This window comes from Oncorhynchus masou, chromosome 3 (assembly GCF_036934945.1).
Source record: "Oncorhynchus masou masou isolate Uvic2021 chromosome 3, UVic_Omas_1.1, whole genome shotgun sequence".
Taxonomy (NCBI): domain Eukaryota; kingdom Metazoa; phylum Chordata; class Actinopteri; order Salmoniformes; family Salmonidae; genus Oncorhynchus; species Oncorhynchus masou.
In genome coordinates, this window is record NC_088214.1 from 36,262,552 (window position 1) to 36,280,356 (window position 17,805).

The window sequence follows — 17,805 nt, forward strand, 5'->3', positions numbered from 1 at the left end:
TTCTGACGGACCAGTCATCAGCACTATCTGCAGTGCCTCTATTCAAATTACCCTCTCCTAACACGTAAGTTGCTGCTACACATTTTTTTGTTATCCTGCTGCTCAGCCACTTTACCCCTGATTTTATGCATATACAGTAACTACATCGTCCATCATTGATATCGTTATTGATATTGTTCTTGTACATACTGTATATTTGATTTTGACATGATCTATTTCTGATATTGCTATTATGCAAGTAACCATTTGGCTGTACCGTTTAAACCTTCTGTAGAGATTCATCCACTTAGCCAGACTTATAAATATAAAATGAAAATTGATATGTGTGGATGTAACATGATTTTGTGACATACCACAACAATATCAATTGTCCACCACATAAATATATGGTGCATCCACATAAATACATGGTGCATCCACATAAATACATGGTGCATCCACATAAATACATGGTGCATCCACATAAATATATGGTGCATCCACATAAATATATGGTGCATCCACATAAATACATGGTGCATCCACATAAATACATGGTGCATCCACATAAATACATGGTGCATCCACAGAAATATATGGTGCATCCACATAAATACATGGTGCATCCACATAAATATATGGTGCATCCACATAAATACATGGTGCATCCACATAAATACATGGTGCATCCACATAAATACATGGTGCATCCACATAAATATATGGTGCATCCACATAAATGTATGGTGCATCCACATAAATACATGGTGCATCCACATAAATATATGGTGAATCCACATAAATACACGGTGCATCCACATAATTATATGGTGCATCCACATAATTATATGGTGCATGCATTTGTTTATTTATTGTACATGTGCACCTCACTCAGGTTTCAACTCAGGTTGCATGTCCTTAACTTATGTATGGAATACTATGTGATAAGTGCGTGGGGAACAGTATATAAAGTATACTAATGTACTGGTGTGAAGGCATTTGGGCAGTGGTCAAATACTTTAAAGTACTACTTAAGGTTTTTTTTGAGGGGGGTTGCGGCTATCTGTTCATCACTATTTATATTTTTGGCAACTTTTACTTTTACTTCACTACATTCCGAAAGAAAATAATGTACTACTTTTTACTCCATACAATTTCCCTGACACCCAAAAGGACTTGTTACATGTTGACAGGAAAATTGTCCAATTCAAACACTTGTCAAGAGAACATCCCTACTGCATCTGATCTGGCAGACTCACTAAACACAAATGCTTAGTTTGTAAATTATGCCTGAGTGTTGGAGTGTGCCCCTGGCTATCAGTCAATAAAAAAAGAGAGAAAATAATTGTGCCGTCTCGTTTAATCTAAGGAATTTGAAATGATTTATACTTTTACTCAAGTATGACAATTTAGTACTTTTTCCACCACTGGATGTGGCTGGGGGTTCTAGCATTTCTTTCACATGACCCATCAATCAAGTGTGTCTGGGTAAGTGTTATCTAATATTTATAAAATATTTTTATCTGAACACTTTCTGTTTACCTGGAATTTTTCTTTATTATAGGCTACTACCACTTTTAGTCTTAATCTTTACTACAATACTCGCTGTTTAGCACATGACCTCATGTGAATATTTATTAAAGAGATGAGTGAGGCTGGCTTAAGAGGGTGTGAACAATGCAGAATGGCTGTAGACAAAGGAGAGCTCTCCAGTAGGTACCAGAAATATTCAAATGCCCTTTTCTCAAAGGTGAGATGACAACTGTATCAACTTTCAGAGCAGAATTACTTTTCCATTGTTCCTCAAAAATGTTATGTATGATATACCATTTTGTCTGAGTCTCTATTTTTATCCAATGTAAAATATTTTGCTACATAAGACTGAATCCAGTTGGTGATTCACATATATAGTGCCAGTCAAAGGTTTGGACACACCTACTCATTCAAGGGTTTTTCATATTTAAAAAAATATATATATTGTAGAATAATAGTGAAGACATCAAAACTACAAAACAACACAAATGTAATAAGTTAGTAAACAAAAACGTGCTAAATAAAAGAAAATATTTTCAATTTGAGATTCTTCAAAGAAGCCACCCTTTGCCTTGATGACAGCTTTGCATTCTCTCAACCAGCTTCATGAGTCTTGAACAGTCTTGAAGGTGTTCCCACATATGCTGAGCACTTGTTGCTATTCATTCACTCTGGGGTCAAACTCATCCCAAACCATCTCAATTGGTTTGAGGTTGGGTGTTTGTGGAGGCCAGGTCATCTGATGCAGCACTCCATACTCTCCTTCTTGGTCAAATAGCCCATGGGTCATTGTCGTGTTGAAAGAGAAATGATAGACTCACTAAGTGCAATCCAGATGGGATGGGGCATCGGTTCAGAATGTTGTGGTTGCCATGCTGATTAAGTGTGCCTTGAATTCTAAATTAAATCACTGACAGTGTCTCCAGCAAAGCACCCCCACACCCTCACACCTCCTCCTCCATGCTTCACAGTGGGAATCACACATGTGGAAATCATCAAATCACCTACTCTGCGTCTCATTAAGACATGGCGGATGGAAACAAAAATCTCAAATTTGGACCCATCAGACCAAAGGACAGATTTCCACCGGTCTAATGTCCATTGCTTGTGGATCTTAGCCCAATAAAGTCTCTTCTTATTATTGGTCCTTTAGTAGTGGTTTCTTTGCAGCAATCCGACCATGAAGGCCTGATTCACTTGATTTGTAAAGTATTTATTTGGGCTGCCATTTCTGAGGTGTAGTTAACAATGAACTTATCCTCTGCAGCAGATGTAACTCTGTAACTCCTGTGATGGTCCTCATGAGAGCCAGTTTCATCATTAGCTCTTGATGGTTTTTGTGACTGCACTTGAAGAAACTTTCAAAGTTCTTGACATTTTCCAGATTGACTGACCTTCATGTCTTAAAGTAATGATGGACTGTCATTTCTCTTTGCTTATTTGAGCTGTTCTTGTGATAATATGGACTTGGTCTTTTACCAAATAGGGCTATCTTCTGTTTACCACCCCTATCTTGTCATAACACAACTGACTGGCTCAAACACACTAAGGAGGAAAGAAATTCCACAAATGAACTTTTAACAAGGCACACCTGTTAATTGAAATGCATTCCAGGTGACTATCCCATGAAGCTGGTTGAGGGAATGCCAAGAGTGTGTAAAGTTGTCATCAAGGCAATGGGTGGCTACTTTGAAGAATCTCAAAAATAAAACATATTTTGAGTTGTTTAACACTATTTTGGTTACTACATGATTCCATATGTGCTATTTCATAGTTTTGATGTCTTCACTATTATTCTACAAAATAGCAAAATAAAGACAAAACCTGAGTAGGGGTGTGTGTTGGCAGGGAGGGGGGGCTCAACACTGCGCCCCCTATAAGTAATTTAGTGTATATATAAGTCATTGTTCACTCATAGGTGTAGCCTACATACATTCAGAGATAATTTTAGTTGGACACCAATGATCCTAGTAATAGGCTATTGCAGCATGGTATTTCTATCTTACTTTTAGGTTCAACTTCATGAAACTGAAGGGGCATGAATAATAGCACAGTGCAAACAAAGAGCTCTGTCAGTCTCCCTCCAATTTCCCCGAATGCCATTTTGAATAGCATCATACTTCAAACAAACTTGACTAAGGTCTCAGAATGCCCAGAGATCAGTACAAGAGACCCCAGCCACTCCCTCAGAGATTCTAGTCTTTCATAAAAGTAACATATTTCCTCCCCGGAGCTGGATAGTTAAACATCAGCTGGCAATTCACTGTCTTATTGCCCTGTGTCTTCACCTGGAAATCGATAGATGAATTTCCACATATTGATCCGCCATGGGTGAGATAAAGCAACAGTATCCTACTGCACTACACTGGGGGCATTCAGCAATATTAATTCAGTTCCAACATCTGATGCAGTGATACAGGTTATGGAGAGTGTAGGCTGTCCTGCTTGGGTTCATCCCTGAATATCGCTGTATTTAACTAGAATGGGGAAATTAAATCTAACAAAATCGCACAACTAAAGGACATGGTCCAAGGCCAAAGGCCCAATTCGATTGAAACCAGTTTATAGGCTAAAGCAACATAGCATTTCTCGCCTAGGGGGAGAAAGCATGCTTGAATCAATATTAAGTTTGTTCTCTCCAGTTGCACAAAATATAGTGGCTCTAATATTGCAAACAGAAATCCAAATATACTCTCTCAAATTGCAAGAAAAAGAACATGATTGTGATTGGATAACTGCCCCAGCCAAGGGGACCTTATCTTGCACGAGGAGGAGGGCTGAGTTGAGGGTGGGAAGCGTTGTGGTGCAGAAGTTCAGAGCACCACACGTCCCTGACCTCACAAGCAGGGCCAGAGGGTACTTAAACACACTGTACCGGGAGGAGGAGGAGGACTGTCACCTGTGTTCAGGGGAATTATTTAACTAAAGGAAAAGGGGACAGCAGAAGACGGATGATGTGTGATTTAGCTCACTGTTGGGCGGAGAGAGAGAGAGAGAGATAAGAAGATGGGCGGAGGAGTGGGAGAGATGGGGTGGGCCAGGGGGGGGGGCAGTCTCATGTTGGCAAGTCCTGGAATGATCTGTGACTTGCTGATTGATTAACAGAGCAATCAAAGTGAACTTACCCAGGAGCTACATTTGCTAGGCCATCTATTTACATGTCAGTGGTTCTTTGTCGCTGCACACGATATAGAGCCACTGATTCCAATAGGTTAAAAGTTCTGCGATAGGTAGAGCGAGATTAAGAGAAATAAGTGTATGTGTCAGGTAATCACCATGAAGAATCACGCTTAAAAGGGATAAGAGGAGAATCATTGACAGAATCACTGTAAAAACTTCCCAGCAAACAGTGAACGTTCCTGCAACAATTTTTTTGCGTGCATTTCTAGAAAGGGTTAACGGAACGTTCAAAGAAAAATGTTACATCCATGTCATGGTACCATCCCTAGCTGGGAACATCTGTCAAATGAGAGACTGTTAGAAAGCTATTTTGACCTTGTCAGAACGTCCCTAATGCCAAGGTAAGTAGATAGTTCTTGGGGTCTTTATAGTGTCAAATCATGTTCAGTCCTCTACAAACAGGTCAGCAGACACTTTTATGACCATCACAACGCCACAATACGCCCGAAACAGAACATTCCAGGAAATCCAAATGTCCTCTTGGTTATTGTTGAAGAGATAAGATAAAGATTAGCTCGTCTATTGGTTCATGACCTCTTATCTCCAAGCACACTCTGATGCAACGCCTGTGCATCCCGCCTGCATCACCTGAACCTCGACTAACATTCTCTCTTTAGGACTTTATGCTCTTTGACAAATGTGTAAGTTAATGTTTTTGCATGCGTGATGTATGTGATAGATCCCCCCCCCCTATGCTATGCTTTACTCAAATTGTTAAATCACTGGGTTACATATCCTTGGGTTAAATATACAACACGTCATGGGTATAGTGTCACCATTGCCATACATTATCAATGAGTGGCATACAATACGGTGGAGGGACGTTGTGGAACATTAAGCTTATATCGCAGTAGGCCGACATTAAAAGTGCGGTATATATATCACGTGGGTGATCACTCAGCTGGGGTATAAAACGTGCAGTGCCTCCAACACTTGTAGGATTATTCTAAGGGGTTTCATGCTTAGGCTTACAGCCGTTAAAATCCTAGACGTTGACACTGAGGCGGATGTCTGCGAGACACACGTTTCCTTGTCATCATTTAAATGGCAATTTTTGGTGCCTATGTTGCCAATATCCTGTCCCTGCACTTGACTTGATAGTCCTGTTCTGGAGGCTGGCCTGGCAGGGTTCAGGGCCAGACATAAAGTGTATAGACCTTTCTGTAAGCGGACACATTAATCTCATTTCTAACGAACACTGATGGCCATCCTAGACATTTTTAATGAATCCATGAGCACACACAAAGGTGCACGTTTAGCTTTCTCACAAAGGCAGGATATTAAAAGGAGACGTCTCCAGCGCAGCACAAGATGAACGGCCGGTTTAATTGCCCCGCAGACGGCCGTTATGATGACATTTAGTGGGGTATTTTCGACAGCCGACAGGAGTCATTTAGACCACGTCTTAAGCGCACCCTGACACAGCCAAGGTCACATGAGTGTTGTCATAACAGCCATTAATAGAAATGCTAATGGAGGCCGTCACTTACCCCGGGACACTCTCCATTCAAATGTCTTCAATAAAAGGAAGTCTACATGTCACCTAGGCAGAGGTGTAGGTATTGTCAAAGGATATTATGCATGCCCATCCACCGGCATGTCTTGGGTTGGTTTAATACAATGGTGTATTCAGTAATACCAGATATTATTGTATAAAGCTCATATTTTTTAGAGGTTATGTAGGCCTAGGTCCCATCATTGATTACAGTATTTGCAAGGTGAGTCATACTAATTTACAGGCATGGATTATACTCGGCCTTCTGGTCAAATGGCAGATACAAAATATCCTTATTCCTGTTTTTTGTTGGTTCAGTCTACATAAGCTGTTTTGCCTTTAGTAAAAGTGGCCTATGCATGGTGTTGATAAAAAAAAAATGTGTAGGCTATCGAAGTAGTGGAATCCCCAATCGACTATTATTACAATGTTTAGGACAATTCTTAAAGCAACGGTTATTGGTTTGTAAATATTTTTTCCCCCCATCAAAATAGATAGGCATAATGCAATCATGCATCTGGCTGCCCTTGCACAGTCCATGGTGCTGAAACTTCAGTGGTAGCTACAGAATGATTGGCTAGTATGAGAAGGAAGAATGAATTCTCGTGCTAGCTGGTTTAGTCATTTATTTTTTACAATTGCATTGCCCGAACAAGCGTGTGAGTCTATCACATAAGGAAAAGACTGAAAGTAGTCGGCAAACCTCCATGAAAAGCTTGCATGTGCTCTCTTAGACTGAAGAAAGGGTCTCGCGGTGCCACTTTATCTAACACCTTGCTCAAAATAACACTACTTACTACCTTACTTACTGACGGACTTCATTGTCCCCATAGGGAAATTTTGTTGCAGTGTCATTTACACAGTATACTATTTTAAGGTAAGTTCTCTTTCTCCTTCAGCCTAAAAAAACAAGTAATAAAAAATCCCAAAGAAAAATACCTCCATAAATTGTCAAACCTGAAGAGTAGGCTAATTTGTAAATTCCTGCTCGATGCTCCAATCTGTCTAATTCTAGCAGTTTGTCAACCCAGATTTATTTACGATATGGCTCAAGCAGGTAGGCTAAACACTGCGCATAAAAAGTAAAGCAAAAAGACACCTCACTCCCAAAACCAGGGGTCGCAAATTGAGATTACAAGCGAACATAACAGATTAACAGCTATAAAATCATGTACCTCAATGTCCGGAAGGTCTTTACTCAGCATGTTTCTCTTTTGGTCATTTGTCTGTCAGGTAAAAGTTCAAATAAACCGTTCGGTTTGTGTGTTCAAAACTTCTCTTGTGCTCTGTAGTAGCTTATTCCATTCAGAGTTTGGATGCGCTGTCTGAAACATCAAATATTTATTTAAAAATGTGCATCCAGTTAAACACAGCAGCACATATGTTGTCCATAAAGACTGTTGTGTTTCTTTGGACCAATAATAATTTTGTTAGTTCGAAACGGTGGCGCCAGACATGTCATCACACTGATAAGGGAGTTTGAAAGGTTAAAGTTTGTTATGAGTCCATTATAAGGCGAGGAGGGGGAACATAGCATGGATAACTGTTCTGCATCATGTTGAACCGGCAGCCCCCCACCCCCCCCCCCCACACACACACACTGGGCAAAACACACACACACGCACGCACGCACGCACACACACACACACACACACACACACACACACACACACACACACACACACACACACACACACACACACACACACACACACACACACACACACACACACACACACACACACGGACACACACACACACACTTACATATATACATGTGCACCAACTGGGCAAAAACTGGTTGTTTCTGCATCATTTCAACCTGAAAAGTCAATGTGATGACTGTTCAAACAAGGTGGAAAACCTAAAGTAAGGGAATTTAGTCTTTTTTTCACCCGACTGTTTTACCTAAATCCAATGACATGGTGACGTGGTGAATTGACATTAGTTGACAACCAAATGTAAATCAAAACTAGACTTTGAACTGACATCCGTTCCCAGTTGGTAGGCTACTGTAGGTTGCTGCGTTGGTTGCTGCCTTTCACCACCACGGTTTTCAAGGACAGTTGTGCAACCCTGGCCATGTGCAATAAAAGAGCTGTGATTTGTCTTTCAGTTGCAAACAAAGATATTGGAGGAGACACACTGTCCAGGGGCCTCATTTATAAAGGTTACGCTCATTTATAGCGTAAATGTCACACATTTCTGCGTGCACCATTTCTGAAAAGTCTCCTCACATACAAAAATATTAGGAATTATACACTTGGCACATGCCATACCATAAATACACATGTTTCCGGTTATAAATCAGACCTATCATAAAACTGTGTGTGGGTGAACGAGAAAAACTCCCTGCATTTACCTTTTATGTTGACAATAACTTCCTTGGCTTTATTTGCGGTATTATTTGGAACTATTGGCATTAGGCCACGGCATGCAAACAACTAATTGTTGTTCAATATGTAGTATATCAATAGATTACTGGGTTTCTATAGTCTGCCTTGGTATACGTTCTAAGATGCGCAATGATGTCATGTTCCTATAGCCCACCACATGTAGCCTACCCATACAGTCAACTATTTCACGTAAACTATCGGTCCATTTACTGTGTTGTTAGAATGTTTTATTCTTCAGCAGTAATGTATGCTGTATCTGGGAAAGGACTGTCCGTTTCTGAAAGAGCAGTTTCTGAAAAGCAACTGCAAATGTTTTGGACCTGTTAGCAGAACGTTTGAATTCATGGACTGATGGACTGCCAGTGAATTCTGAAACATTGTCTAAGGCAGGCTACTAAAATAGAAATGCAATTACAGTACTGACAGTAGGTTACTAGTAGTGATGCACCGATATGACATTTTTGGCAGATACAGATATCCGATATTTAACATTTTAGTGGCCTTTTAAGCATTCTAGTACAGTTAAATAGTTAACACACACACATGGATGCAGCGGTCTAAGGCACTGCATCTCAGTGCAAGAGGTGTCACTACAGTCCCTGGTTTGAATCCAGGCTGTATCACATCAGGCCGTGATTGGGAGTCCCATAGGGCGGCGCACAATTGGCCCAGTGTCATCCGGGTTTGGCCGCGGTAGGCCGTCAATGTAAATAAGAATTTGTTCTTAAACTGACTTGCCTAGTTAAATAAAGGTCAAAAATATACACACACACCACACTGACCAAAAAGTTATTTTGTTGTAATGTCCCCATTACCAGTTAAGCATAATCAAAACCTTTCACTTACTTGCTGTGCTGTTTCATTGTTCATTTGTTCAGTAATTTCATTCTCAACCAGGATTTCTATGGAACGCTGTTTGGGTCGTTGCATGTCAAAAATAACCCTATTTCATGTGTCAAATATGCATGTTGACGAATCAGGACCTGAATATAACTGCAAGTCACATAATCATTTAACGTGTTCATCAATTTTTTACGTAGTGATTACACATTGATTACACTATCACTCGTATTTCATATGTCACAATGATCCAGCTATAATGCTGGTCAAGTTGTCTCGTGCATCTACAGTGCTGGTCATTAAAAAAAGCTAGCTCGCTCATGGATGCAAACAATGTTCTTCACCCAAAACAAAGCAAAACTACATAATCTAGGTGTCATCATCTAAAATAACCCTAATTTATAAAACAGTTATTGTTTGATAAATGGTGGTCGGACCCATCTATGTGAAGCTAGCCACAATAAGGATTAGCCACAATTAGTGGACTTTGCGGTTAGCCTTCAAAATAAAAGTATGGCATAATTTGACTATTTGTGTTAATTTCTATCACTGTCAATAACATACTTTTATTATGAAGGCAAACCACACATTCCACTATTGTGCCAAATCCTTATTGTGACTAGCTTCACAACACATAACCCGGTCCGGTCGACCCTCACTAGTCAGATGAAGCTAGCTGGCTGCTTATAACGTTAGCTTTGGGCAACAGGTTTAAGTAGCTGGCTCACTATTTATTATCATAAAAAGAAGTTCAATTTCAATAGGCGAACAACAAGTGGCAACCTAGCTAATACTTCCTAAGCAATTCCTAAATCATTGTTAAGAATAATGAAAATGACTGCAGTTTCTACTGGTCATTATTTTCATGCTGGTTGTATTGGTGCTAGCTAGGTACCAAGCTAGCTACCCCAGAAGTTGCGGTCGAAAAAATGATGCTTTATTACCAATGCGGTATTGTAATCACATCATTCGTGACCGGTGTTTGCTTGTTTGCAGACTTTTTTGTACAGCTTTGACAGTGCTACTGTATATTTTTTGACACACAAAGACCCAAACGACGTTTCATAGTATGCATGTCATGAAACCATTAGCAGTAACGCTATTACTGTGTAACTCCGGTAGAGTAACATCTGAAAAATAGCGCACTTGGTAGTGTGTACCGGTGCTCGACCAGTTGGTGAAAGCCAACATCACCCACAACAAAGAATGGTTGATTGTCAAGGGCAATGAATTCCATTATCTTGGCTTTAATGGATTTTGCCTTTGAGTGACTGCTCAAATGACTGCTCGACTTGTTGACTGCTCGATCCACACAGCAGACATTGTGGGCTAGGTTAGTAATGATGTGTTGCACGTGTAGCACAACATTTTACGTGGCGTCATTACGTCATTATATAGGTATGCACGGTAGCATTGACGTTTTTAATCGGTTTATAACATTTTCAACAGGTACAAAGTATCTATATCCACAGTAAAATTAATCCTATATCGACATATCCTGAAAGGCCGCTCAGCAAGGAAGAAGCCACTGCTCCAAAACCGCCATAACAAAGCCAGACTACAGTTTGCAACTGCACATGGGGACAAAGATTGTACTTTTTGGAGAACTGTCCTCTGGTCTGATCAAACAAAATTGAACTGTTTGGCCATAATGATGTTTGGAGGAAAAAGGGGGACACTTGCAAGCTGAAGAACACTATCCCAAATGTGAATCATGGGGGTTGCTGCATCATGTTGTGGGGGTGCTTTGCTGCAGGAGGGTCTGATGCAGTTCACAAAATAGATGGCATCATGAGGTAGAAAAATTATGTGGATATATTGAAGCAACATCTCAAGAAATCAGTTAAAGCTTGGTTGCAAATGGGTCTTCCAAATGGACAATGACCCCAAGCATACTTCCAAAGTTGTGGCAAAATGGCTTAAGGACCACAAAGTCCAGGTATTGGAGTAGCCATCACAAAGCCCTGACCTCAATCCTATAGAAAATTGGTGGGAGGAACTGAAAAAGTTTGTGCGAGAAAGGAGGCCTAAAAACCTGATTCGGTTACACCAGCTCTGTCAGGAGGAATGGGCCATAATTCACCCAACTTATTGTGGGAAGCTTGTGGAAGGCTACCCAAAACATTTGACCCAAGTTAAACAATTTAAAGGCAATGCTACCAAATACTAATTGTAAACTTCTGACCCACTGGGATTGTGATGAAAGGAATAAAAGCTGAAATAAATCATTAACTGACCTAAAAGAGGGAATTTTTACTAGGATAAAATGTCAGGAATTGTGAAAAACTGAGTTGGAATGTATTTGGCTAAGGTGTATGTAAACTTCCGCCTGAAACTGTATCTATTTCCTAGGCAACTAGGTCTAATTAAATTAGAGATGCGGATGATCATTTGTTGTATGGCTCCTTCCGGAATATGAACCCATCACGGCCAAAAAAAGGTAAATACTTTATTCTGCAATGGTTAATAAAATAAAATAAATAGCAACAAGATCACTATGTCTAATTATTTTAGATTCTAAAAACAAAACACAAATCTTGACAGTAATGGAAAATGGCTACATTTCTGTTCATGTGTTTTTGTGTTTATTGTTTTTCAAAAAAACATTTTCATCAAAATACTTATATGCCAGCTTACAATACACTATTTCAACCAATAACAGATGTGCATATGCATGGTGTAACGTTTGCGGGGAAGTGAGCACATTCTCACTGTATAAATGCCAACTGTTGTGTACAAACTGGTGAATACACCGTTTAAGTTATGTTTTGTATATGTGCGCGGTTTATAAATGAATCCCATGGACATTGTTTGAATGATGAAGGTATCTCTAAAAGGCAAACATTCAGGTGCCTGCAGTTACATAGGTCTGCTCTATATTATACAGTAGGGAAACACTGGAAGAGCAAGATGATTGTATACACATGTAGCCTATCAGACAATACAATTCAATAAAATACAACTTTATTAATTTCAGGGCTGTAGCAGGGCATTAAACATTTAGAACAACACACAAACAATCTACACATTGACAGAATGTAATTCAATCCCAGTAAGTGCAGTGAATGTAACAAAAGAGATATATAAAAGTATAAAGTATAAAATAACCATGCCCAACTGATCATCTTTAAGAGGACTCCCTCATATGTTTTGATAATTACCAAGAACCTCTAATGATATCCACACATAAAATAAGTATCTGAGCATTGCAAGTGTGTGGAATGGTGAATATAATTGAATTTGATGACAGAGGTATGAACTGCATCAGGACAGTGCAAGTGGGTCATTGTGGTGTGTTACTGTACACTGGCTCTTGAACACACACACACACACACACACACACACACACACACACACACACACACACACACACACACACACACACACACACACACACACACACACACACACACACACACACACACACACACACACACACACACACACACATACTTACCTCATGCCATTAGTTGTACATTTTTACTTCCTGTTAGCAGCTCACTCAGACAATCCCATTGGTCAGTGTGGTGTGAAATTGTCCCCTCCAGAAAGCTTTAATAGATTTGCTTACAAACAGTATATTCATATTGTACACCAGCCAGCTCAAGGTCAAATACTGGGTCAGGAGTTGATTGATTGATGTGCATGCTCAACCAATCCGGTCCACTGTCCTAGGCCTGACAAACATGGATGTGATGATTCAGCAGGAATTCTGTCTGGGGGAGATGTCATTCAAAGTGAGTTGATTTACAACTCCTGGCTCTGGCTGGCACACTGTCGGCTGGTGTAAACCCTAATGCATCCATCCCTTAAATACACATGATTAAATTACGAGAGAGAGAGAGAGAGAGGGAGAGAGAGAGAGAGAGAGAGAGAGAGAGAGAGAGAGAGAGAGAGAGAGAGAGAGAGAGGGAACGTAAAAACAAAGACAAAATGTATTGATTTTAAATAATGTATCCACTATGCAGGACTGTGTACCCTTCTTTTCTTACACATTGCTCATATCACATTCTGAGGTTGTTCTTTGCCATCTGTCTTTTTCCAGCGAATGCCAGGGATCTCCGGTGGGGGACTGTTCATGTTGTGTTCTGAATCCACTGAGGGGCTGACACCTGGTTGTGGACAGAAGAGATAAGGAGCTGAGATGGTGTTGAGCTAAAAGAGACAAATAATGTACAAGAGATCAGGCAAGTATACTCTTATCTTAAAGTTATTGTAATATAATAAGCATATTATACATATTGCATACCCTTTATTCATCAGAAGGATTGCAGTTGTTATGAGTGACGATTGTGGTCAATATTCCCAAGGTTTGACCAATATTCTTTTTTCCTAACAGAACTGTAGATGAAGGTTGATGTTTATTGGGATGAGTCTTGTCCTGTAGGCAGGACTGAGAAATTTCCACTAGATGGGTTTGTTTCTTCCACTAGTCGAAATTGTCTACAGTCAATATTTTTTTTAAACATTTTTGGTCTTAATTTAAAGTTAGGGTTAGGCATTAGCAGTGTGGTTAAGGTTAGGCTTAAGGTTAGGTTTAAAATATGAGTTTATGTCTTTTCAGCTGTGCCAGCTAGTGACCACTGCAGAGCTGCCTTCAGAACAAGATTCATTACACGAAACGCAAACCTGCGTAGTAGGCTTACCTCCATCTAAGTCTAAGTGATGGTAAGGAGAAACACTGGCTCATATACTGTACCTTCAGAAATTATTCACACACCTTTACTTTTTCCACATTTTGTTGTTTTATATCCTGAATTAAACAGTTATTCAACTGAGGTTGTCACTGATCTACACACAATACCCCATAATATCAAAGTGGAATATTGTTTGTAGACATTTTTTTATTAATAAAAATTAAAATCTGAAATGTCTTGAGTCAATAAGTATTCAACGAGTTAACCCCTTTGTTATAAGGTCAGGAGTAAAAATGTGCTTAACAAATCAGATACAGTATACATACTAGAGGTCGACCGATTATGATTTTTCAACGCCGATACCGATACCGATTATTGGAGGACCAAAAAAGACGATACCGATTAATCGGACGATTTTTATTTATATATTTGTAATAATGACAATTACAACAATACTGAATGAACACTTATTTTAACTTAATATAATACATCAATAAAATCAATTTAGCCTCAAATAAATAATGGAACACGTTCAATTTGGTTTAAATAATGCAAAAACAAAGTATCGGAGAAGAAAGTAAAAGTGCAATATGTGCTACGTAAGAAAGCTAACGTTTCAGTTCCTTGCTCAGAACATGAGAACATATGAAAGCTGGTGGTTCCTTTTAACATGAGTCTTCAATATTCCCAGGTAAGAAGTTTAGGTTGTAGTTATTATATAAATTATAGGACTATTTCCCTCTATACCATTTGTATTTCATTAACCTTTGAATATTGGATGTTCTTATAGGCACTTTAGTATTGCCAGTGTAACATTATTGCTTCTGTCACTCTCCTCGCTCCTCCCTGGGCTCAAACCAGGAACACAACGACAACAGCCACCATCGAAGCAGCGTTACCCATGCAGAGCAAGGGGAACAACTACTAGAAGGCTCAGAGCGAGTGACGTTTGAAACGCTATTAGCGCCCGCTAACTAGCTAACCATTTCACTTCGGTTACACCAGCCTCATCTCGGGAGTTGATAGGCTTGAAGTCATAAACAGCGCAATGCTTGACGCACAACGAAGAGCTGCTGGCAAAACACACGAAAGTGCTGTTTGAATGAATGTTTACGCGCCTGCTTCTACCTTCCACCACTCAGTCAGATACTTAGATACTTGTATGCTTGTATGCTCAGTCAGATTATATGCAACGCAGGACACACTAGATAATATCTAGTAATATCATCAACCATGTGCAGTTAACTAGTGATTGTGATTGATTGTTTTTTATATGGTAAGTTTAATGCTAGCTAGCAACTTACCTTGGCTTACTGCAGTCGCGTAACAGGCAGTCTCCTTGTGGAGTGCAACGAGAGAGAGGCAGGTTGTTATTGCGTTGGACTAGTTAACTGTAAGGTTGCAAGATTGGATCCCCGAGCTGACAAGGTGAAAATCTGTCATTCTGCCCCTGAACGAGGCGGTTAACCCACTGTTCCTAGGCCGCCATTGAAAATAAGAATGTGTTCTTAATTAACTGAGTTGCTGAGTTAAATAAAGGTATATAAAAAAATATAAATAAATCGGCGCCCAAAAATACCAATTTCCGATTGTTATGAAAACTTGAAATTGGCCCTAATTAATCGTCCATTCCGACTAATCGGTCGACCTCTTATACATACAGTGCCTTCCGAAAGTATTCAGACCCTTTTGTTACGTTACAGCCTTATTCTATTTTTTTTTTAATTATTCAGCAATCTACACATAATACCCCATAATGACAGAGTGAAAACAGGTTTTTAGAAATTTTTATTTACATGAGTATTCAGACCCTTTGCTATGAGACTCGATTCTGAAACAGTGCATCCTGTTTCCATTGATCATCCTTGAGATGTTTCTTCAATTTGATTGGAGTCCTCCTGTGGTAAATTCTACTGATTGGACATGATTTGGAAAGGCTCACACCTGTCTATATAAGGTCCAACAGTTGAGAATGCATGTCGGAGCAAAGCCACGAGGTTGAAGGAATTGTCCATAGAGCTCTGAGACAGGATTGTGTCGAGGCACAGATCTGGGAAAGGGTACCAAAAAATGTCTGCAGCATTGAAGGTCCCCAAGAACACAGTGGCCTCCATCATTCTTAAATGGAAGAAGTTTGGAACCACCAAGACCCTTCCCAGAGCTGGCCTCCCGGCCAAATTGGGAGAAGAGCCTTCGTCAGGGAGGTGACCAAGAACCCAATGGTCACTCTGACAGAGCTCCAAAGTTCCTCTGTGGAGATGGGATAACTTTCCAGAAGGACAACCATCTCTGCAGCACTTCACTAATCAGGCCTTTATGCTAGAGTGGCCAGATGGACGTGGCCTGTTTGGAGTTTGCCAAAAGGCACCTAATGACTCTCAGTCCATGAGAAACAAGATTCTCTGGTCTGATGAAACCAAGATTGAACTCTTTGGTCTGAATGCCAAGCGTCACGTCTGGAAGAAACCTGGCACCACCCCTACGGTGAAGCATGGTGGTGGCAGCACCATGCTGTGGGTATGTTTTTCAGCGGCGGGGACTGGGAGACAAAGATGAACAGAGCGAAGTACAGAGAAATCCTTGATGAAAACCTCAGACTGGGGAGAAGGTACACCTTCCAATAGGACAACGACCCTAAGAAACACCCAAGACAAGGCAGGAGGTGCTTCGGGACAAGTCTATGAATGTCCTTGAGTGGCCCAGCCAGATCCCGAACCTGAATAAACTTCTCTGGAGAGACCTGAAGATAGCTGTGCAGTAACGCTCCCCATCCAACCTAACAGAACTTGACAGGATTTGCAGAGAAGAATGGAAGAAACTCCACAAATACAGGTGTGCCAAGCTTGTAACTTGTAAATGCTGCCAAAGTTGCTGCAACATAGTACTGATTAAAGGTCTGAATACTTATGTAAATGTGATATTTCATTTTTTTTAAATAAATTTGCCAACATTTCTAAAAACCTGTTTTTCTTCGACGTTATGGGGTATTGTGTGTAGATTAATGAGAAAAAAACTAACATTTTAATCAATTTTAGAATAAGGCTGTAACGTAACAAATTGTGGAAAAAGTCAAGGTCTGAATACTCTCCAAAGGCACTGTATATACAAAAGTATATCCCCTTTCTGGATTCGGCTATTTCAGCCGCACCTGTTGCTGACAGGTATATAAAATCGAGCACAAACAGGCAAATAACGGTGCAGTACAACATTGATGTGCAAAACGACATCTCAGAACGCACAACTCGTCGATCCTTGTCACGGATGGGCTATTGCGGCAGACGACCACACCGGCTCCAGTGTGTACACAATCACCAACACTGGACTGTTGAGGAGTGGAAAAAACATTGCCTGGTCTGACGAATCCTGGTTCCTGTTGTGTTATGTTAATGGCAAAGTCAGCATTTGGCATAAGCAGTCCATAGCACCATCCTGCCTGGTGTCAATGGTACAGGCTGGTGGCGGTGGTCTAACGTAGTGGGGAATGTTTTCCTGGCACAGATTAGGTCCCTTGACACCAATTGAGCAAAGGTTGAACGCCACAGCAATCTGATTTTTTTTGCTAACCAGGTGTATCTCTTCATGGCTACAGGGGGGTCCAACCGGTACTAGATGGGTGTACCTAATAAACTATCCACCTAAAATGTATAGATAAAAAATCTGAGAACAGTAATATTTTATACACACATGAAGGTACCCATAAGCAAAAGTTTCTGATGAATATATCTGTTTTATTGCGGATGTAGCG

The 17,805-nt window shown here is 40.2% G+C and overlaps 1 protein-coding gene across 2 annotated transcripts in view; it reads right to left on the reverse strand.

Moving 5' to 3' along the window:
* The window catches only part of dpydb (dihydropyrimidine dehydrogenase b), a 137,634-nt gene extending 129,987 nt beyond the window's left edge, over positions 1–7,647 (reverse strand). The window contains exon 1 of one of the 2 annotated variants that reach the window (XM_064939191.1): positions 7,363–7,642. In XM_064939191.1, coding sequence (XP_064795263.1) covers positions 7,363–7,392 — 30 coding nt within the window. In that variant the 5' untranslated portion in view covers positions 7,393–7,642. Of the gene's footprint in view, positions 1–7,362 lie in introns of both variants that reach the window. The other variant, XM_064939198.1, reaches the window with a different exon arrangement.
* Between the last annotated feature and the right edge of the window lie 10,158 nt (positions 7,648–17,805).